We start from the raw sequence: 23,639 nt of genomic DNA, 5'->3' as shown, positions 1-23,639 counted from the left end.
ATCTATCAATCAATCAATGAATGTATATGTCAATCAATCAATGAATCTATATATCAATCAACATATCAATCAATATATTTGTCAATCAATGAATATATCAATCAATCAATGAATATATCAATAAATTAATATATCAATCAATCAATAAATCAATCAATTAATCAATCAATCAATCAACATAACTAAGTGATAAGAAATCATATACCCGAAGCAATCAATCGATCAAACAATCAATAATCAATAATACCGATTGGCTGGTGTCTTACCTTGACTGAAGGTGTCGATGGAGTCATTCCCTTTGCCCAGATTGATGAGGTAACCATGCTTGGGTTCCGTGGTGACGTGGAACACTAAGGAAGCCGGAACGCTGTCCCTGTCTAACGCCCGTAGAACCGTGGAGGTCACGAGGAACCCCAGGTGCCCCGTGGACAGGATCCTCAGTGTCGGTGCGCCCTTATTCACCACCAGCTGAGGGACACCGTTATCTATGGCCACCACCGTGATATTCATTGTCTGTGTGCGCCGTGTCTCGAACACCGCGTCGGAGAACACATAGAAGTCATTGTGCGTCCCGTCGGTCATAGTAAATGAGAAGGAATCTTCGGAGGTCTCGGTGCCATCGTGTTTGTAGCTGATAAGGTTCTCGCTGAGGTCTTGCTTGGTGAAGATGGTGACCGGTGAGGTGTGGTTATAGAGGAGTTTTCCATGCGCTGGTGGTTGGGTGACGGTGAACTTCAATAACAGGTCAGCTGTGTCCTGGTCCTCTGCGGTCAGCTCGAATGGCGTGAGGAGTTTACTCTGCCCCTCGGTGATCACGAGTCTGTGAAACGTTAAAACTGGTTTCTTGTTATCCACTTCCATGATAGCGACTCGGAAAGTACGGAACACCGGGTTGTAACCATCGGTTACCTCAAACTCAAAACTGTCCATCTTGACTTCGTCGTCCGAGGTATGGATGTAGTAGACTTTACTGCCAGCCAGCTGGAGTTGGGTGAATGACACGATGGGGATCCATGGTGTATCAGTACACTCCAGGTGTCCTCTAACTGGAGCTCTGGTGATGGTGAACACCAAACGTTCATCTGGACTGTCGAGATCGCTAGTACTGAGAAGATCTGTGGTCAATGTCACTCTACCGCCTTCCTTCAGAGAGACTCCCTTGCTGACCACGTCTGGGAAGACCATGTCGATGCTCCTGATGGTGATGTAGAAGTAACGATCGATCAGAGGGTTCATGCCGTCAGTGACGTCGAACTTGACCAGGTCACAGATGCCTTCCTGACCGTTGTGTGTGTAAACGATCAACCTTTTGTCTACATCCCTCTGTGTGAAATTCATGCCTATCATGATGTTCTCCAGAGAACCAGATGGGGTTTTCCTCTGTAGAACACCCTGAACAGGACCGAAGCGGATCACATAGGTCAACGCTCCATCGTCCGAGTCTAGATCGGTGGCTTTGAGGACCTTGTTGTTGATCTCTTTCGCCTCACCTACTTCCACCTCCAGACCAACATTAACCAGCATTCTCGGCGTCTCGTCGTCGAGGCCGATGATCATAACCATGGCGGTTCTCTCTACTGAATATTTCCCGTCTGTTAGAATGACGTCAAAGCTGTCCTCGGTGGTCTCAGAGTCGTCATGTTCGTAGATGAAACTGGAAGCTTCCCTAATCTGCTCTAAGGTGAAGTTTATGACTGGGACTGAGCCTGTGGCTAGCTGATTGAGGATAAAGCCGTGTTTGGGCAGTTTGGAGATGATGAAAGTCAGCTCCTCTGCTGGGATATCAGTGTCTGCTCCGTTCAGGAGATGAGTGTCTATGACTATATTCATCCCCTCCATCACAACTATCTCCCTCAAGTAAATCTCTGGCTTTTCATCATTAGCCGGAATAATCACAATAGGGAAGAAATGACTTTTTGATAAGTTGATACCGTCGGAGCATCTAAATGTGAACCTGTCCTCTACGGGTTCTAACCCCTTGTGGATACTCTGAACATAATATACATGTCCTACTCTGATGTCTCTGATGTAGAAGGCGCTGACTGCCGTCCCTGACCGTGAACTCTCTGATCCAGGAGCTGGGGAGATGTTCTCCACATAACCAGACGTGGGCTGGACGATGATGGTGCAGAGAATATCATCACTGGTTGTGTCTTTGTCTTCGGCCTTTAAATACTGTGTTCCGATGGCATACTTCTCTCCTTCGACAACGATGAACTGGTCACCCACGGTTACCTCAGGGGCCTGGTTGTCAACGGGGATGATTGTGACACGGACGTAGACACCGTTGACCTTGTTTCCGCCCACTGACCAATCATCTGACATGTCAGTTAGGGTGAGGTTGAAGCTGTCCATGATGGACGTCAGCCCAATCTCTCCGCCGGTGTGGGCATACACCACTAAACCGTTGATGATGTCGACTTGGGTGAACTTCACGGCATGTGCCCCGGCAACCAGGATGACACCAAACACAGGGGCTTTCTCGATGATGAAGGTCAGCTGGAGGTCGTCGGTGTCCTCGTCCCACCCCTGGAGGACACTCGTAGTGATCTCCATAGCTCCATTCTCTAGGACGTCCATATGTGAACCGACCGTCCCGGCCGGTAAACTGACAGCTGGCGTCTCGTCGTCAACGGGCTTCACGACGACTCTGACTTTAACCGTGACAACATGGATCCCATCGCTGACGTCAAGTTGGAACACGTCGCTCACTGTCTCGTCGCCGTTTTGGACGTATATGATCTTCCTGTCCGAGATGTCCTCTAGGAAGAAAGCTCCCCCTTTGGGTAGGTCTGAGAAGGCATGCTGGACTTGGCCGTGCAGCGGAGGCTGGCTGAGGGTAAACGATATCTGTTTACTGTCTGTGTCTGGGTCTGATGTGTCCAACTCAGCACTGGATATCACATGCATGCCTTGCTCAAACACAGAAAAGCCAGTGTTAGTGATCTGTGGTGGTTTGTTGTCAAATGGCTGCAGGAAAATCCTGAAAGCCCCCTCGACGCTATTCCCGGCCGTGTCTTTGACGGAGAACCGGAACTGGAGGACGTGAGCCGTGATGCCCAGCTCCTGGTCTGGAGGACTGTAGGATATCTTGTGGTGGTTGACCTGAGCCTGCGTGAACTCGTTGACCTCAGTGTCGGGGCTCTCAGTCAGAACAATGGACCCGAACACCACCGGGCTGTTCTCGTCTGTGTCTGTTGGCGGCTGGATCACTGTATATTTCAGGTCGTGCTCCTCAGAGTCTAGATCGGTGTAGAGAAGCATGTTCTTACCGAAATGAGTCAGCTGGTACTCCTGAACAGTCACTTGGAGCGTGGTACCTGGAAAAAGCTCAGGGGGAAGGTCGTCGATGGGTAGAACCCTGATGGTGAACGTGCTCTCGCCCGATTCGTTAGGCGGGTCATTGTCGTCATGAACTTTGAACACAAACTGGTCTATGACTGTGTCAGTGTTATGTGGTCCGGTGTGTTTATAGAACACCTTCCCATCTGTGATGTCTTTCTGCAGCCACTCTGTCACCTCCTTCTCATACACCTCATCCTCAGCGTTGAACTTCCATGACTCGGGGTCCTCTGGGGCGTCGGACTGCCTCAGCAGCAACCCCCCGATGGTTGAGAATGGCGGCTCGATCATGAATTTGATCGTGGAATCTTCTGAGTCGATGTCAGCGGCGCTGAGCATCAGAGGAGAGATAGCCATAATCTGGTTCTTGAAGAGCACAAGACCAGTGTTGACATTGATGATGGGAGGCTCGTCGTCCGTGGGAACAATCGTCAAGGGAAACAGGAACTCCATCTGCGAGAGAAAGAGAGAGAGAGAGAGAGAGAGAGGTTTATTTCAATAAGGTCTATAGAAATACACAATGCACTGGATCCCCCTCTTATTACTAACAACAGCGACACCACGACATACTTAAAAACGTAGGTGCTGTTTAGAAAAGTTTAGCCATTTTGCCAGATATCTGCCATGCTGTGGAGTCAACAAAGTCAGAAATAGCATTATAAATATTCACTTACCTTTGATGATGATCTTCATCAGAATGCACTCCCAGAAATCCCAGTTCCACAATAAATGTTTGATTTGTTCAATAAAGTCCATAATTTATGTCCAAATACCTCCATTTTGTTTGTGCGTTTATTACACAATCCAAACTCACGACGCGCGGCAACTAGGTCCAGACGAAAGTTCAGACGAAAAGTCATATTACAGTTCGTAGAAACATGTCAAACAAAGTATAGAATCAATCTTTAGGATGTTTTTATCATAAATCTTAAATACTTTTCCAGCCAGAGAATTCCTTTGTCTGTAGAAATGCAGTGGAACATACCTAACTCTCACGTGAACGCGTGTGATCAGCTCATGCCACTCTGGCAGACCTCTGACTCATTCAGCTCCCATTCCCCCCTCCCTCACAGTAGAAGCATCAAACAAGGTTCTAAAGACTGTTGACATCTAGTGGAAGCCTTAAGAAGTGCAATATGACCCCATAGATACTGTATATCCGATAGGCAATGACTTGAAAAACTACAAACCTCAGATTTCCCACTTCCTGGTTGGATTTTTCCTCAGGTTTTTGCCTGCCATATGAGTTCTGTTATACTCACAGACATCATTCAAACAGTTTTAGAAACTTCAGAGTGTTTTCTATCCAAAGCTACTAATGATATGCATATCTTAGCTTCTGGGCCTGAGTAGCAGGCAGTTTACTCTGGGGACCTTATTCATCCAAGCTACAAAATACTGCCCCCAGCCATAAGAAGTTTAGCCATTTTGCCACAACTTTGGAAGTATGCTTGGGGTCATTGTTCATTTGGAAGACCCATAATCTGTCTGTAAACTACTGTTGGAAATATGTATTGTGTCATGCACAATGTAGATGTCCTAACCGACTTGCCAAAACTATAGTTTGTTAACAAGAAATTTGTGGAGTGGTTGGAAAATGAGTTTTAATGACTCCAACCTAACTGTATGTAAACTTCCGACTTCAACCGTATCCTCCCTATTGATATTTTATTGTTACTTTAAAAAAATATATGATTTATTATTTTTTACATTTTATTGTTACTTTTTTAAAAATATATGATTTCTTATTTTTTCAATTTTTTCCAATTTAGTAAATATTTTCTGAACTCTATTTTCATAAAACTGCACGGTTGGTTAAGGACTTGTAAGTAAGCTTTTTTGTTGTTTTCGGCGGATGTGACATATTACATTTGATTTGATTTTTTCATTAGCACTCGGCCAGGGATCCACCCCCAAACCTTCCAACCTGAAGGAGGCTCTAACCACAAGGTCACTGAGTTGTTATGCAGTGTAACGGTTTTCTTGTGTCGAAGGAGAGGCGGACCAAAATGCAGCACGGTAGTTGTCCATGGTTTTTTGATTAGAAAACTGAACATGAACACATGACCAAAACAACAAAGTGAAAACACGAAACCAGTCCCGTGTGGCACAAACACTGACACAGGAACAATCACCCACAAAACCCAACACCAAACAGGCTACCTAAATATGGTTCCCAATCAGAGACCATGACTAACACCTGCCTCTGATTGAGAACCATATCAGGCCCAAACACAGAAACAGAAAAACTAGACACACAACATAGAATGCCCACTCAGATCACACCCTGACCAAACAAAACATAGAAACATACAAAGCAAACTATGGTCAGGGTGTGACATGCAGGCTATTCTGTTCTCTCAATAAGCTAACATTACATGGTATCAATAGCAATGAATGCTGAATTATTTGATACAATTAAACATTTTCATAAATAAGATATATACCTGGTTCTTGCCATCTGTCATTCTGAAGACGATGTTGTCACTGTACGTGTCGCTGCCATCATGTTGATAGATGACCACACCCGTATTCAGGTCGGCAGCCGTGAAGTACTTCCTGCGCAACCCCAGGACTGTGAGGTCGCCGTGGCGGAGCCCGTCAACGACGGTTACCGTAACGCTGTCCAGGTCGTCCTCGTCACTAATCTCCAGGTTGTGGGTAGAGAAAAGGGGGCGAGACTGACCTTCGTAAAGCAGCTGACCCGTGTTCAGCGTCACGACCGGCGCCAGAGAGTTAATCGGCTTCACCACAATCATGAACGCAAAGGGGTCCGAGACAGCCACGTCCGGATCCACCACCTCAAACTCTATCTGAAAGATCCTCTCCATGTCTGAGTCCAGGGAGGGGGGCTTGTAGGCTATTTTCAGGTCCCGTAGGTCACTCTGGTAAAACGAGGTGATGGGTAGGTTCCTGTCATCCGTGCTAACTATATAACCATCCTCATAAGAGAGGGGGGAGGTGATGTTGAAGATAAGTTCATCAGGGTTCGACTCAAGGTCCTCCGCAGCCAGCATGTCAGTGGTCAGAGCTGTCATCACAAACTGACTCACCTCCATCATCAGCATTGCCATGAAGCTGGGTTTAGGAGGAGTGTTCGCCTCTCCCTCCTTGATATGGATCATCAGTTGGAAATACTCGTCTTTTACTTTGTTTCCCTCTTTATCACATAGTTCAACAACCATGGGCACATAGTCTCTGTTGGGGGATTTGTGAACAAACGTGTGCTTGTAACGGATGTCAGATTGAATGAATTCGTCACAGTCCATAATTTTAGTGAGTCCATCATCTACAAGTCTTCCGTACTTGGGGAGAGCGCTACCACTCGCTAAAGAATTTACCTTGCATTTTTGAGAGTTTCTGTCATAAGTGAATTCCAAAATCTTTTTATCAATGGCATTACTAACGCCGTTCAATTTAGCAACGGTCAGAGGCATGTTTTTGGTGAGAACCTCCAGTTGCGTAAAAACAACTTCTACCTCCGTCATGAATGGGATGATAACGGTTTCGGTTTGAGTATCATACCTGAGCTGTAGCCTCACTCTGTCCTTAGCCAGGCTCCTCGAGCCGAAGTGGGAGTAGGTGACGTCGTTGGGACCGAAATCACACGGAAACTTTTTGGGAGACAGTTGCCCGGGTCTCTGGGAAAGCGGCTGGTTATCCAGAACGGTGATACTGCACCGGTCCCCCGGTTGCGTTTGAATCACCAAATCATTGACAGGATCAATGAAAACGGATCTCCCGAAAGGCACGCGTATTCCGTTATTTGCCACCAGTATCGCATCCTCAGACAGTTCTGACCTCAACGGGAAAGATAATCCGTAGCTATCTGTGAGCTGTGCCACGCCGCTACCCGACAGCGACGCGGCAAGGAGGATCAATCTATAAAATAGTAGCATAGTGGGAGTCAGTGGATATAATCCAACACAAACGCCTTTAAACGGTATGTTTTGGAGAAGTGTCCGGTCCGTTGTTGTTATCCTATCCTACAGTTCAAATCCGTTACAGAAGAGGGGGAGACAGAAAAATGAATGAGAGACTGAGTGAAATTCCATACATGCGTCAATGTGACAGAGCGGCATTCTCAATGAGACATTTGCGCGCACAGTTTTAACTTCAAGCACTTGGGGACCAGTGTGAGAGAGCTCCCGCCCACATCCACAGGCTATTGGATGATTGTGAGGAAGGAATGCGCGAGGGAGACTGTGAATATGGTTATTGCTATGCGGGATCCTTGGGACGTCCATACCCTAAAACCTTAAACATCTTAACCCCTATTCTTACCCTAAACTTAACAGTAATCATAACCCTTACCTAACCCTCAACCTAACCTTAACCCTTACCTTATTAACCATTTTTAATTTCAACTTCAATGGGGTAAGGACTTCCCAAGAAGCCTGGATAGAAAAGACCCTGTGAATAGACAGAGATGACACCCAGAAGAGAGGAGGACACTAGAAAAATACTGTGAATTAAGGAAATAAGTGGTATGCAAATAGGCCTACATGGGTTTTCAAAAATGTCCCATTTCAATAGCCTATGACATTTCAATGTTCTAACATGGTTGGGGTTGTTGATGACCGTAGGCCTACATAGCCTACAGATTGTTATAAATAAACCAAGACCCCGGGAAGAGTAGCTGCTGTCTTGGCAGGAACTAATGGGGATCCATAATAAACCCCGTTCAGCAATAGGCTTGGAAGGGCACTCAACATGCTCGGCACTGACACAGATGACTGATGATTGGCTGAAAGAAATTGATAATAAGAACCTTTCTGGGAGATGTTTGTTCATTGCAGCTTTTGAAAACATTGATCGAAAATCTATTTACTGAAAAAAAAAACGTTAAGTGTTATGGATTTACATCCTCTGCCTTATCATAGATTGAGAGTTACATAGCTAATAGAACACAGAGGGTTTTCTTTAATGAAAGCCTCTCTAATGCAAGTTCAGTTGAGTGTGGTGTACTGCAGGGCAGCCGGCTAGGGCCATTACTGTTTTTTATTTTTACGAATGACCTTCCACTGACCTTGACTAAAGCCTGCGTGTCTATGTACGCTGACGACTCAACCGTATACAGGTCGGCTGCAACAGTAAAATAAATAACTGACTCCCTTAACATATAGCTTCGGTCAGCTTTAGAATCGGTAACTTACAATAGGCATATCTCAAGAACTAAAAGTGTAATTCTTTTGGACACTCACTAAACCCTTAACCTCATCTAAATCAAATCAAATCAAATGTTAGCAGATGTTAATGCGAGTGTAGCGAAATGCTTGTGCTTCTAGTTCCGACCGTGCAGTAATATCTAACATGTAATCTAACAATTTCACAACAACTATCTTATACACACAAGTGTAAAGGAATGAATAAGATAATGTACAAATAAATATATGGATGAGCATAGGCAGGATGCAGTAGATGGTATAGAGTACCGTATATACATTTGAGATGAGTAATGTAGGGTATGTAAACATTATATAAAGTGACTAGTGATACATGTATCAAAGTAATTAAAGTATGTAAGCAGCAATTACTCAATGTTAGTGATGGCTGTTTAACAGTCTGATGGCCTTGAGATAGAAGCTGTTTTTCAGTCTCTCGGTCCCAGCTTTGATGCACCTGTACTGACCTCGCCTTCTGGATGATAGCGGGGTGAACAGGCAGTGGCTCGCTCGGGTGGTTGTTGTCCTTGATGATCTTTATGGCCTTCCTGTGACATCGGGTGGTGTAGGTGTCCTGGATGGCAGGTAGTTTGCCCCCGGTGATGCGTTGTGCAGACCTCACTACCCTCTGGAGAGCCTTACGGTTGTGGGCGGAGCAGTAGCCCTACCAGGCGGTGATACAGCCCGACAGGATGCTCTCGATTGTGCATCTGTGAAAGTTTGTGAGTGTTTTTGGTAACAAGCCAAATTTCTTCAGCATCCAGATGTTGAAGAGGCACTATTGCGCCTTCTTCAACATGTTGTCTGTGTGGGTGGACCATTTCAGTTTGCCCGTGATGTGTACACAGAGGAACTTAAAACTTTCCACCTCCTCCATTACTGTCCCATCGATGTGGATAGGGGGGTGCTCCCTCTGCTGTTTCCTAAAGTGTACGATCATCTCCTTTGTTTTGTTGAGGTTGAGTGTGAGGTTTTTTCCTGACACCACACTCCGAGGGCCCTCACCTCCTTCCTGTGGGCCGTCTCATCGTAGTTGGTAATCAAGCCTACCACTGTAGTGTTGTCTGCAAACTTGATGATTGAGTTGGAGGCGTGCATGGCCACGCAGTCATGGGTGAACAGGGAGTACAGGTGAGGACTGAGAACGTGCCCTTGTGAGGCCCCAGTGTTGAGGATCAGCGGGTGGAGATGTTGTTTCCTACCCTCACCACCTAGGGGTGGCCCGTCAGAAAGTCAAGGACCGAGTTGCACAGGGCGGAGTCCAGACCCAGGGTCTCGAGCTTAATGACGAGTTTGAAGTTTACTATGGTGTTAGGAAAAAGTTAGGAGACTTAACTTATTGGTGTAACACTAGATAGCAAGCTGTCATGGTCATGATATGTTTTTATTTTACCTATATTTAATTAACCAGGTAGCCAAGTTGAGAACAAGTTCTCATTTACAACTGTGACCTGGCCAAGATAAAGCAAAGCAGTGTGACACAAACAACAACACAGAGTTACACGTGGAAGTATATATACAGTGAGTGCAAATGAGGTAGGATAAGGGAGGTAAGGCAATGAGTAGGCCATGGTGGCTAAATAATTTCAATACAGCTATTAAACACCGGAGTGATAGATGTGCAGAAGATGAATGTGCAAGTAGAGATACTGGGGTGCAAAGGAGCAAAATAAATCAAATAAATAACAGTATGGGGATGAGGTAGTTGGATGGGCTATTTACAGATGGACTATGTACAGGTGCAGTGATCTGTGAGCTGCTCTGAGAGCTGGTGCTTAAAGCTATAAAAAAATATATATATATATATATACATATATACTCAATGGTTGCTAAAATGGGAAGAGGTCTGTCCATGATAAGGAGTTGCTCTAAATGAACCAGGCAGGTCCTACAGGCCCTAGTTTAGTCTCACCTGGACTACTGCCCAGAGGTATGCATATCAATCTCTCCTGGCTCAAAGTGGAGGAGGGATTGACTGCATCACTATTGGTCTTTGTGTGAGGTGTTGATGGGTGAAATGTACCCAACTGTCTGTTCAAGCAGTTGGCACACAGATTGGACACCTCACCGGTACAACACAAGAGACATGCAGACAGAGGTCTCTTCACAGTCCCAAGGTCCAGAACTGAGGCTGGGAAACGCACAGTGTTAAATAGAGCCATGACTTAATGGAACTCTCTGCCACCCCAGGTACTGTAACTCACGATAGCAATAAAAAACAGATTCAAAAACCAGATTAAAGAACACCTTACAGCACGACGGGGACTGTGAAGAGACACAAACATTTTATATATTCAGTATTGTATTCTGTATTGTATTCTGTATTGCTATGTGTTGTATTATGTATTGTGTTATGTATTGTTCTATGTATTGTATTATGAAATATAATATGTAATGTAATATGTATTGTATTATGTATTGAATTATATATTGTATAATGTATTGTATAATGTATTGTAGTATGTATTGTATAATGTATTGTATTATGTATTGTATAATGTATTGTATTATGTATTGTATAATGTATTGTATAATGTATTGTATTATGTATTGTATAATGTATTGTATTATGTATTGTATAATGTATTGTATAATGTACTGTATAATGTATTGTATAATGTATTGTATAATGTATTGTATTATGTATTGTATAATGTATTGTATAATGTATTGTATAATGTATTGTATTATGTATTGTATAATGTATTGTATAATGTATTGTATTATGTATTGTATTAGGAATATTATGTATTGTATTTGTTGTGGGTTGTTTCCTGTTTGGACCCAAGGAAGAGTAGCCGTTGCCTTGGCAGCAGCTAAATGGGGATCCTAATAGAAATACTAAAGAGGCCGGTTCTGACAGTCCATTTATGCGGATAATGTGTAGACCTAGATGAGTTTCGGGTCAATTCTATGAAATCCAGTCGATTCATTTTGTACCAGAGGATAAAAGGAAACCTGTTGTGTCTTCTTCACCCAAGGCATATACGGTAGACCTGAGCCTAGGCTATACACTTTTCATCTCCAATTATTCTGCTCGTAGTTAGTTTCATTGAATGAAGTATGGATTAAGAGGTGGTATGGAGCTCCCTCTAGTGTTGTATTCACCAGCAGGGATGTGACTGATGAGACTGGTTGTGACTGTGTGAATGTAAAGAAGACGAAAACTTCCAGAATCTTCCAGGTAAAATAAAGGTAATTTTAATAATGAGATTGAGGGCTCTGTTTCACAGTTGGTAGATAGTGGGTTTCGACAAGGTGTCGAAAGCGTTCCACAGGGATGCTGGACCATGTAGACTTCAATGCTTCCCACATTTGTGCCAAGTTGGCTTGGATGTCCTTTTGTTGAAGGACCATTCTTGATACACACGGGAAACTGTTGAGCGTGAAAAACTCAGCAACAGTGGAGTTCTTGACACAAAACTGTGCACCTGGCACTTACTACCATACCCTGTTCAAAGGCACTTAAATCGTATGTCTTGCCCATAAACCCTTTGAATGGCACACATACAGAATCCAAGTCTCAATGCTTTAAAATCCTTATTTATCCTGTCTCTTCCCCTTCATCTACACATATTTGAAGTGTATTTAACAAGTGACATCAATAAGGGATCATAGCTTCACCTGGATTCACCTTAGTTCATGTCATGGAAAGAGCAGGTGTTCTTAATGTTTTGGAACACTCAGTCTATGTTATATTACTGAGATTTTCCATGAAGTTATATTTCTGTGTCTGGGAAGCTGCCTCAATAAAGTCTTAAACTGAGATGCTTGACGGACACACAGCCGGACAGACAGAGGACGTTCAGTTCAGTGGTCAGCGTCCAAAGTAATGTCTATCTGATTAGAGCGACGACGAACAGTTCAGTGGTCAGGCTCCAAAGTAATGTCTATCTGATTAGAGGGACCTCCAGTTCTGCCCTGTTATTTTCAGGGGACACGACAGCAGCACTGACTTCTCCCTGTTATTGGTCCTCATATAGCTTTCACACGCCATAGTACACTTGTGTGTGTTTTTGTTTGCATAACAGTCAGCAGGTTGATTGACAACCTCTTTGCTGGGAAATGTTTTATTCTAAATATTTTATTTTCTTTTTGTATTAATGTTTCATTTTCTGGTGTATTTCCAATGTGTCATTTTGTAGTGTAATTGTAAGATACTCCCTTAACACGGCTCCCTGTTAAAATAAATTATACATGATGATGATTTCTCTGTCCAAATGCGTGTAGTATAACGAAAACGTGTTTGACCTTCAGCGATAGGAAGGCGGTAAGACTGGGGAAAGGACAGAGAGAGAGAAAGAGAGAGAGAGAGAGAGAGAGAGAGAGTGAGACAGAGAGAGAGAGACAGAGAGAGAGAGAGAGAGAGAGAGAGAGAGAGAGAGAGAGAGAGAGAGAGAGAGAGAGAGAGAAAGAAAGAAACAGAGAGAAAAAAAGAGAGAGAAAGAAAGAAAGAAAGAAAGAAAGAAAGAGAGAGAAAGAAAGAAAGAAAGAAAGAAAGAAAGAAAGAACGAAAGAAAGACAAAAAGAAAGAAAGAGAGAGAAAGAAAGAGCGAGAGAAAGAAAGAGAGAAAGAAAAAGAAAGAAAGAGAGAGAGAAATAAAGAAAGAGAGAGAGAAAGAAAGAAAGAAAGAGAAAGAAAGAGAGAGAGAGAAAGAGAGAGAAAGAAAGAGAAAGAAAGAGAGAGAGAGAGAGAGAGAGAGAGAGAGAGAGGACAAAGAGGTAGAGAGAGAGAGAGAAAGAGAGAGAGAGAGAGAGAGAGAGAGAGAGAGGGAGAGAGAGAGAGAGAGAGAGAGAGAGAGAGAGAGAGAGGGGAGAGAGAGAGAGAGAGAGAGAGAGAGAGCAGAGGAAGAACAAAGGAGGGCTGAAGCCTCTCAGAGAAATACAGAATAAGAGACCAGGGTACATTTTCCCAGTCTCTGTCTCTAATAATCTCTCTGTCTATTTCCCACCAAACCCTCAACCTCTATAGAATATTGACTAGAACCCCATCATGTGATCATGTTACTCCAGTGCTAGCCTCTCTACACTGGCTTCCTGTTAAGGCTAAGGATGAGGATTTATTTTCAAGGTTTTACTGCTAACCTACTAAGCGTTACATGGTCTTGCTTCCCACCTATCTCTCCCATTTGGTCCTGCCAAACAGCTGGAGAGAGGGCTTTCTCCTATAGAGCTCCATTTTTATGGAATGGTCTGCCTATCCATGTGAGAGACGGTCTCGACTCAGACTCGGTTTCGCAGACTCGATCTTGACCTTTAAGTCTTTAATGAAGACTCATCTCTTCAGTAGGTCCTATGATTGAGTGTAGTCTAGCCCAGGGGTGCGAAGGTGAACGGAAAGGTACTTAAAATAACCGCCCTTGCTGTTTCTGCCTGGCCGGCTCCCCTCTCTCCACTGGGATTCTCTTCCTCTGACCCTATTACAGGGGGTCACAGGCCATGTAGTGCTCCTCCATGCCGTCCCTAGGAGGGGATGAGTCACCTGAGTGGGTTAAGTCACTAACGTGATCTTCCTGTCCGGGTTGGCCAATACAATACATATTTCATGAGGCCTACTTTGAGGGCCTAGTTTTACCGTAATACAGTGGCCTGAAACTCATACTTTATAGGCCACATCAGGCGTGTACATAGGAAATGAAGTGTCATTTGGGACAAAAACTCCCTCATTAATTCTCTTTTTGGCCAAGCCAAACAAGTCAACATTTCAGGTTAAAATTAGGTCTAGGTTTAACGTAACATTAAGGCCTAGGCAGGACGTGAATTACGGGGGAGCCAGGGGAGGCTCAGCTCCCTTGAATGAGAAGTCAGCTCTCCCCCGAATGAGACAGCTCTCCCCTGAATGACACGTTAGCTCTCCCCTGAATGACACGTTAGCTCTCCCCTGAATGACACGCTAGCTCTCCCCTGAATGACACGTTAGCTCTCCCCTGAATGACACGTTAGCTTTCCCCTGAATGACACGTTAGCTCTTCCCTGAATGACAAGTCAAACTTTGATGGGGTCTCTAAATAATGCCCATTTAACCATTCTACTAGTTGTTTAGAATGTAGTGGTAAATATGTTTTACACCCCCCAACTCTCTGCTATGGTTTAAACCAACACCTCTCTGTTATGGTTTAAACCAACACCCTCCACCTCTCTGTTATGGTTTAAACCAACACCTCCACCTCTCTGTTATGGTTTAAACCAACACCCTCCACCTCTCTGTTATGGTTTAAACCAACACCCTCCACCTCTCTGTTATGGTTTAAACCAACACCCTCCACCTCTCTGTTATGGTTTAAACCAACACCCCCCCATCTCTCTGTTATGGTTTAAACCAACACCCCCTACCTCTCTGTTATGGTTTAAACCAACACCCCCTACCTCTCTGTTATGGTTTAAACCAACACCCCCCCATCTCTCTGTTATGGTTTAAACCAACACCCCCTACCTCTCTGTTATAGTTTAAACCAACACCCTCCAACTCTCTGTTATGGTTTAAACCAACACCCTCCACCTCTCTGTTATGGTTTAAACCAACACCCCCTACCTCTCTGTTATGGTTTAAACCAACACCCTCCATCTCTCTGTTATGGTTTAAACCAACACCCCCCCATCTCTCTGTTATGGTTTAAACCAACACCCCCCTACCTCTCTGTTATGGTTTAAACCAACACCCTCCACCTCTCTGTTATGGTTTAAACCAACACCTCCACCTCTCTGTTATAGTTTAAACCAACACCCCCCTACCTCTCTGTTATGGTTTAAACCAACACCTCCACCTCTCTGTTATGGTTTAAACCAACACCCTCCACCTCTCTGTTATGGTTTAAACCAACACCCCCTACCTCTCTGTTATGGTTTAAACCAACACCTCCACCTCTCTGTTATAGTTTAAACCAACACCCCCCTACCTCTCTGTTATGGTTTAAACCAACACCCTCCACCTCTCTGTTATGGTTTAAACCAACACCTCCACCTCTCTGTTATGGTTTAAACCAACACCCTCCACCTCTCTGTTATGGTTTAAACCAACACCCTTCACCTCGCTGTTATGGTTTAAACCAACACCTCCAACTCTCTGTTATGGTTTAAACCAACACCCTCCACCTCTCTGTTATGGTTTAAACCAACACCCTCCACCTCTCTGTTATGGTTTAAACCAACACCCTCCACCTCTCTGTTATGGTTTAAACCAACACCCTCCACCTCTCTGTTATGGTTTAAACCAACACCCTCCACCTCTCTGTTATGGTTTAAACCAACACCCTCCACCTCTCTGTTATGGTTTAAACCAACACCCCCTACCTCTCTGTTATAGTTTAATAAACCAACACCCCCTACCTCTCTGTTATGGTTTAAACCAACACCCCCTACCTCTCTGTTATAGTTTAATAAACCAACACCCCCTACCTCTCTGTTATGGTTTAAACCAACACCCCCCTACCTCTCTGTTATGGTTTAAACCAACACCCTCCACCTCTCTGTTATAGTTTAAACCAACACCCTCCACCTCTCTGTTATGGTTTAAACCAACACCCTCCACCTCTCTGTTATGGTTTAAACCAACACCCTCCAACTCTCTGTTATGGTTTAAACCAACACCCTCCACCTCTCTGTTATAGTTTAAACCAACACCTCTCTGTTATGGTTTAAACCAACACCTCCACCTCTCTGTTATGGTTTAAACCAACACCTCTCTGTTATGGTTTAAACCAACACCCTCCACCTCTCTGTTATGGTTTAAACCAACACCCCCTACCTCTCTGTTATGGTTTAAACCAACACCCTCCACCTCTCTGTTATGGTTTAAACCAACACCCTCCACCTCTCTGTTATGGTTTAAACCAACACCCACTAACTAATTCAAGTGTATTTCTCCACACACACTACATTCAGAGAGTGCACTGTTATGAACTTGAAAAGCAATTAAGAAACCAATCAGGCACATTTGGGCAGTCTTGATACAACATTTTGAACATAAATGTAATGGTTCATTGGATCAGTCTAAAACTTTGCACATATACTGCTCCCATCTAGTGGCCAAAATCTAAATTGCACCTGGGCTGGAATATTACATTATGGCCTTTCTCTTTGCATTTCAAAGATGACGGTAAGAAAAAAAAAGAAGAAGAAAGATGCATGTTTTTTTCTTTGCGTTATCTTTTACCAGATCTAATGTGTTATATTCTCCACAAACTTCAACGTGTTTCCTTTCAAATGGTACCAAGGATATGCATATCCTTGCTTCAGGTCCTGAGCTACAGGCAGTTAGATTTGGGTATGTCATGTTAGGTGAACATTTAGAAAAAGGCTCCGATCCTTTTAATGGAAAGCATTAGTGAGTATTTGTGTTTGAATTGGTTTTGAATCGTGGACCTTGGCCATACATATGATAAATACCTTTTAGTGGGATGTGGAGAGAAATATCCCATTCTGCCTTACTGATACTGGGCTGTGTGTGTGTGCATCTGTTCATTCAGGAATTCCTCATCGGGGACGTGGTTAATGTCTCAGTGAGAGCCAGGGTTGGTTTATGATGTCCTACAGATCTACCAGCGGCAGAATGGCGAGCCACCACCTGCACATGTACCAGGTGCACATGTACCAGGGGTGGCAGGTAGCCTAGTGGTTACAGCGTTGGGCCAGTAACTGAAAGGTTGCTAGATCCAATCCCCAAGCTGACATAAAAATCATAATAATCTGCCCCTGAAAAAGGCAGTTACCCCACTGTTCCCCGGTAGGCCGTCATTGTAAATAAGAATTGGTTCTTAACTGACTTGCCAAGGTAAAAACAATAATAATATTATTCATGTAGACAGAGAGAAGTGTTGCGGTCTGGGAACAGACTGTGTAAGCCAGCGGTCCCATTTTGCCCATTAATGACTAGACAACGGATATTCATATTTGCACAGGTGGTATAGGCTTAACGTCTTGTCAGTGGTATAGGTCTTGTCAGTGGTATAGGGTTAACGTGGTATAGGGTTAACGTCTTGTCAGTGGTATAGGGTTAACGTCTTGTCAGTGGTATAGGGTTAACGTCTTGTCAGTGGTATAGGGTTAACGTCTTGTCAGTGGTACAGGGTTAACGTCTTGTCAGTGGTACAGGGTTAACGTCTTGTCAGTGGTATAGGGTTAACGTCTTGTCAGTGGTATAGGGTTAACGTCTTGTCAGTGGTATAGGGTTAACGTCTTGTCAGTGGTACAGGGTTAACGTCTTGTCAGTGGTATAGGGTTAACGTCTTGTCAGTGGTATAGGGTTAACGTCTTGTCAGTGGTATAGGGTTAGCGTCTTGGCAGTGGTATAGGGTTAACGTGGTATAGGGTTAACGTCTTGTCAGTGGTATAGGGTTAACGTCTTGTCAGTGGTATAGGGTTAGCGTCTTGGCAGTGGTATAGGGTTAACGTGGTATAGGGTTAACGTCTTGTCAGTGGTATAGGTCTTGTCAGTGGTATAGGGTTAACGTGGTATAGGGTTAACGTCTTGTCAGTGGTACAGGGTTAACGTCTTGTCAGAGGTATAGGGTTAACGTCTTGTCAGTGGTATAGGGTTAACGTCTTGTCAGTGGTATAGGGTTAACGTCTTGGCAGTGTTATAGGGTTAACGTCTTGTCAGAGATATAGGGTTAACGTCTTGTCAGTGGTATAGGGTTAACATCTTGTCAGTGGTATAGGGTTAACGTCTTGTCAGTGGTATAGGGTTAACGTCTTGTCAGTGGTATAGGGTTAACGTCTTGGCAGTGGTATAGGGTTAACGTGGTATAGGGTTAACGTCTTGTCAGTGGTATAGGAATAACGTCTTGTCAGTGGTATAGGTCTTGTCAGTGGTATAGGGTTAACGTGGTATAGGGTTAACGTCTTGTCAGTGGTATAGGGTTAACGTCTTGTCAGAGGTATAGGGTTAACGTCTTGTCAGTGGTATAGGGTTAACGTCTTGGCAGTGGTACAGGGTTAACGTGGTATAGGTTTAACGTCTTGGCAGTGGAATAGCGTTAACGTCTTGTCAGTGGTATAGGGTTAACGTCTTGGCAGTGGTATAGGGTTAACGTCTTGTCAGTGGTATAGGGTTAACGTGGTATAGGGTTAACGTCTTGTCAGTGGTATAGGGTTAACGTCTTGTCAGAGGTATAGGGTTAACGTCTTGTCAGTGGTATAGGGTTAACGTCTTGTCAGAGGTATAGGGTTAACGTCTTGTCAGTGGTATAGGGTTAACGTCTTGTCAGAGGTATAGGGTTAACGTCTTGTCAGTGGTATAGGTCTTGTCAGTGGTATAGGGTTAACGTGGTATAGGGTTAACGTCTTGTCAGAGGTACAGGGTTAACGTCTTGGCAGTGGTATAGGGTTAACGTCTTGTCAGTGGTATAGGGTTAACGTCTTGTCAGTGGTATAGGGTTAACGTCTTGTCAGTGGTATAGGGTTAACGTCTTGGCAGTGTTATAGGGTTAATGTCTTGTCAGTGGTATAGGGTTAACGTCTTGTCAGTGGTATAGGGTTAACGTGGTATAGGGTTAACGTCTTGTCAGTGGTATAGGGTTAACGTCTTGTCAGTGGTATAGGGTTAACGTCTTGTCAGTGGTATAGGGTTAACGTCTTGTCAGTGGTATAGGGTTAACGTCTTGTCAGAGGTATAGGGTTAACGTCTTGTCAGTGGTATAGGGTTAACGTGGTATAGGGTTAACGTCTTGTCAGTGGTATAGGGTTAACGTCTTGTCAGTGGTATAGAGTTAACGTCTTGTCAGTGGTATAGGGTTAACGTCTTGTCAGTGGTATAGGGTTAACGTCTTGTCAGTGGTATAGGGTTAACGTGGTATAGGGTTAACGTCTTGTCAGTGGTACAGGGTTAACGTCTTGTCAGTGGTATAGGGTTAACGTGGTATAGGGTTAACGTCTTGTCAGTGGTATAGGGTTAACGTCTTGTCAGTGGTATAGGGTTAACGTCTTGTCAGTGGTATAGGGTTAAAGTCTTGTCAGTGGTATAGGGTTAACGTCTTGTCAGTTGTATAGGGTTAACATCTTGTCAGTGGTATAGGGTTAACGTCTTGGCAGTGGTATAGGGTTAACGTCTTGGCTGATACAGCAGAGCCTGGAGATGATGCCTGGGAGTACCAGCATGCTGTCTTCACAGTTTGTGATGTGGCAGCATGGTGCCCTTGGTGCAGGAAACCGAGTTGTCATCCCAAGTTGCTTTGCTTGGAGAATCAGGGACACTGATCCCCGTTCACAGTACACTGGGTACCTCCTGGGCTCGTTCTCAAAGCACGTGGCATGATGTAATACCCAAAACGTTGTCCGTTGCCAGACACTTATGAGCATTACATTAGTATGGCGTCGTGTCACTTCCTGTGAACAGAACACAACCTCTCCCTCAGTTTGTATACTCCACAAACACCTGGCAGGTGCATCTTCAAGACATCAATATCCTATATACTGGGCACACCATGTCATATCAAAGATTCTAAAGGTTGTTAGTTTATTTCTCACTCAGTAATGTAATCATTGCACTTTCTCCCTGCACAACAAAATTAAAATGGGAAAATGTCAGATTTGATTTCTACATCTGAAAGTGGTTTAAATAAATAATGTTACATTAGTTTGTTTTCATATTTGTTTTCGTTTTGGATATAAAGTTTCAAAAAGGTAAAATTTTACAAATTTTAGACAACGTTTATCTATATTGAAAATGGGTTACCATAATCATACGATTGAAATGTCACCCTCAAAACAACAGTTAAAGAGGGAGCACTGCATGAGGGTGAGTGAGAGAGCTAGAATGTAAACAGCAGAGTAGTCAACTGATAGCTAGTTGGAGATAAACAGTTGTGGTAGCAGGGACAACGTGTTTCACAAGTGTTCTACTGAACAACCATCATCATCTACATCAATATCAACCCCAAAAGAGAAGTGAGAAAAATAAGTAAATGTTTGGTTGTATTGCATTTGTCACATGTGTAGACCTTGAAACGCTTACTTAACAAGCCCTTAACCAACAATGCATTTTAATAAAAAAATAAAATATATAACAAATAATTAAGGAGCAACAATGAATAAACAGTAGTGAGGCTGTATACAAGGGGGTTCTGGCACAGAGTCAATGTGCAGTTAGTTGAGAGAATTCAGGGGTAATATGGACATGTAGGTAGAGGTAAAGTGACAATGCATGGTTAGTGAACAAAGGGTAAGAGCCTCATAAAAATGGGGGGGGGGGGCAATGCAAAGAGTTCAAGAGTCTTATGGCTTGGGTGTAGAAGTTGTGAAGAAGCCTTTTGGACCTAGACTTGGCGCTCCAGGTATCGCTTGCCGTGCGTTAGCAGAGAGAACAGTCTATGACAAGGGTGACTGGAGTCCTTGGCAATTTTTTGGGCCTTCCTCTGACACCGCCTGGTATAGAGGTCCTGGATGGCAGGAAGCTTGGCCCCGGTGATGTACTGGACAGTACTCTGTAGCGCCTTGTGGTCAGAGGCTGAGCAGTTGCCATACCAGGCGGTGATGCACCTAGTCAGGATGCTCTCAATGGTGCAGCAGCATAACTTTTTGAGTCATGCCCTGTTCACGACTGTCTTGGTGTGTTTAGACCATGAGTTTGTTGGTGATGTGGACACCAAGTAACTTGAAGCTCTCAACCTGCTCCACTTCAGCCCTGTCGATGAGAATGAGACCAGCCTTTCAAAGCACTTCATGGCTACAGATGTGAGTGCTACGGGTTGGTAGTCATTTAGACAGGTTACCTTGGTGTTCTAGGGCACAGGGACTATGGTGGTCTGCTTGAAACATGTTGGTATTACAGACTCAGTTAGGGACAGGTTGAAAATGGCAGTTGGTCAGCGCATGCTCGGAGTACATGTCCTGGTAATCAGTCTGACCCTGCGTCCTTGTGAATGTTGTGCTGTTTAAAGGTCTTACTCACATCGGCTACAGAGAGCGGGATCACACAGTTGTCCAGAACAGCTGATGCTCTCATGCATGCTTTAGTGTTGCTTGCCTCAAAGCGAGTGTCACATTTATTTTGCTGGTCTAGTAGGCTCGTGTCACTGGGCAGCTCGTGGCTGTGCTTCCCTTTGTAGTCTGTAATAGTTTACAAGTCCTGCGACATCCGAAAAGCGTCGGAGCCGGTGTAGTACCATTCAATCTTAGTCCTGTATTGACGCTTTGCCTGCTTGATGGTTCGTCGGAGGGCATAGCAGGATTTATTTTTTAGCTTCCGGGTTAGAGTCCTGCACCTTGAAAGTGGCAGCTCTACCCTTTAGCTCAGTGCGGATGTTGCCTGTAATCCATGGCGTCTGTTTGGGGTATGTGCGTACGGTCACTGTGGGGACAACGTCATCAATGCACTTATTGATGAAGCCAGTGACAGATGTGGTGTACTCCTCCTCAATGCCATCGGAAGAATCCCGGAACATGTTCCAGTCTCTGCATAGCAAAACAGTCCTGTAGCTTATTATCTGCGTCCTCTGACCACTTCCTTATAGAGCGAGTCTCTGGTACTTCCTGCTTTAGTTTTTGCTTGTAAGCAGGAATTAGTAGGATAGAGTTATGGTCATATTTGCCAAATGGAGGGCGAGGGAGAGCCTGGTACGCGTCTCTGTGTGTGGAGTAAAGGTGGTCTGGAGTTTTTTTTCCTCTGGTTGCACATTTAACATGTTGATAGAAATGAGGTAAAACAGATTGAAGTTTCCCTGCATTAAAGTCCCCGACCACTAGGAGCGCCACCTCTGGATGAGCCTTTTCCTGTTTGCGTATGGCCCTATACAGTTCTTTTAGTGCTGTCTTAGTGCCAGCATCGGACTGTGGTGGTAAATAGACAGCTATGAAAACTCTCTTGGTAAATAGTGTGGTCTACAGTTTATCATGAGATACTCTACCTCAGGCGAGACTTCATTAATATTAGATTCCGTGCACCAGCTGTTATTTACAAATAGTCACAGACCGAAGGGTTGTTGTAGACTCTTTCCATGTGATGATGGTGGGCCTTTAATGAAGTAATTTCAAAAGTAAGGCCATGTTCACAGAGAAACGTTAACCTTTGAAAATGGTCTGGTACCCCCTGCACAGCATTATATCAATGCTAATTTCATCCCTTTCCTTCACTATGCCAGCCAACCATAGAGCTTAAGCTGTATGTTTTCCTGTCATCAGTCTTTGTGAAAACTATCGCATCATTTTTAGGGGTTTGGACCGAAGGTCTCCCCCTAATTGCTTGACAGCGGATACTTCAGAGAGATCTTTAGAGAGGTCGAGCAGAAGGGGTCTTGGTTCATCAGGGTCTTTTACAGTCAATCTTGAGATGTATTCTAACAGATATGTCAGAAGAAAAAATTATATGTTATTATGGAGGGGCAAAGAATTCTGTTGTGCAAAAAAACGAAAGGACACCTCTTCTTTCAAATTCTGTCATTGTAATGTACTTGGTGTAAAACAGTTTGTCTGTATGTGGGTCGTAACCTGAGTTTCTCACAGGGTTTCTGAGCTGGAGGAGGTTTCTGGAGCTCCTGCATGGTCTCGAGGTTCACCCAATGCTAGGGGGGAGGGAAAGGATGAGGAATGTGGAGGTTTAGCGTACCGATACCCTGAAATTATGACTGCATAGGAATCATCTCCTACAGGCTTTGTTATAACTCATTCTGAGATCTGATGCAAGTCTACCTGATATTCCTGCCTTCAGCTTTCACTAAATTATTATGACTCTCAAAAACATACATGCTTATGTCAATATCCTGACTGGTTTTAGATCGTAAATACCATGTACACACCTTAGTTATTTATCAAGACAGCCATATAATTTTGAAAAGCATAAAGCCAACTCGGATTCTCCATTCACAAACATCACAGCTTTTATTAAACTAGCTAGCTACTGTACCTTGGGCAACAACTTGATAACGTTACCTGTCAAGCGGAAAATAGACCATCTCTGCATCTGGCTTCCCTTTTAGGAACATAACTTCTCTCCAGTGATTCAAATTGTTACCTATATTTCATCTCTTTTTTCCTCTTCCAGAAAGCCTTATCATCTAGGGTGTATCACGTCCAGCCGTGATTGGGAGTCCCATAGGGCGGCGCACAATTGGCCCAGCGTCGTCCGTCTATGGCCGACACTGTACATAAAAATGTGTTCTTTAACTGACTTGCCTAGTTAAATAAAAATAAAAAAAATAA

At 43.9% G+C, this 23,639-nt stretch overlaps 2 protein-coding genes across 2 annotated transcripts in view; both read right to left on the bottom strand.

Annotated features, from left to right (window-relative positions):
- The window catches only part of LOC139388240 (FRAS1 related extracellular matrix 2a), a 243,105-nt gene extending 220,124 nt beyond the window's left edge, over window positions 1-22,981 (bottom strand). The window contains exons 1-4 of the mRNA XM_071134789.1: window positions 22,942-22,981; window positions 9,513-9,718; window positions 5,790-7,328; window positions 267-3,795 (exon numbers count right to left, since the gene is read on the bottom strand). Of these exons, the coding sequence (XP_070990890.1) occupies window positions 267-3,795; window positions 5,790-7,328; window positions 9,513-9,718; window positions 22,942-22,981 (5,314 nt within the window). The remainder of the gene's footprint in view (window positions 1-266; window positions 3,796-5,789; window positions 7,329-9,512; window positions 9,719-22,941) is intronic.
- Window positions 1-23,639, bottom strand: part of LOC139388601 (regulatory factor X-associated protein) — a 1,150,577-nt gene that overhangs the window by 198,094 nt on the left and 928,844 nt on the right. The gene's annotated exons all lie outside the window — the stretch shown is intronic.

The sequence above is a fragment of the Oncorhynchus clarkii genome, chromosome 29 (genome assembly GCF_045791955.1).
Source record: "Oncorhynchus clarkii lewisi isolate Uvic-CL-2024 chromosome 29, UVic_Ocla_1.0, whole genome shotgun sequence".
NCBI lineage: Eukaryota > Metazoa > Chordata > Actinopteri > Salmoniformes > Salmonidae > Oncorhynchus > Oncorhynchus clarkii.
Note: the sequence above shows the minus strand (reverse complement) of the source record. Positions and strands in the feature narration are given on the sequence as shown.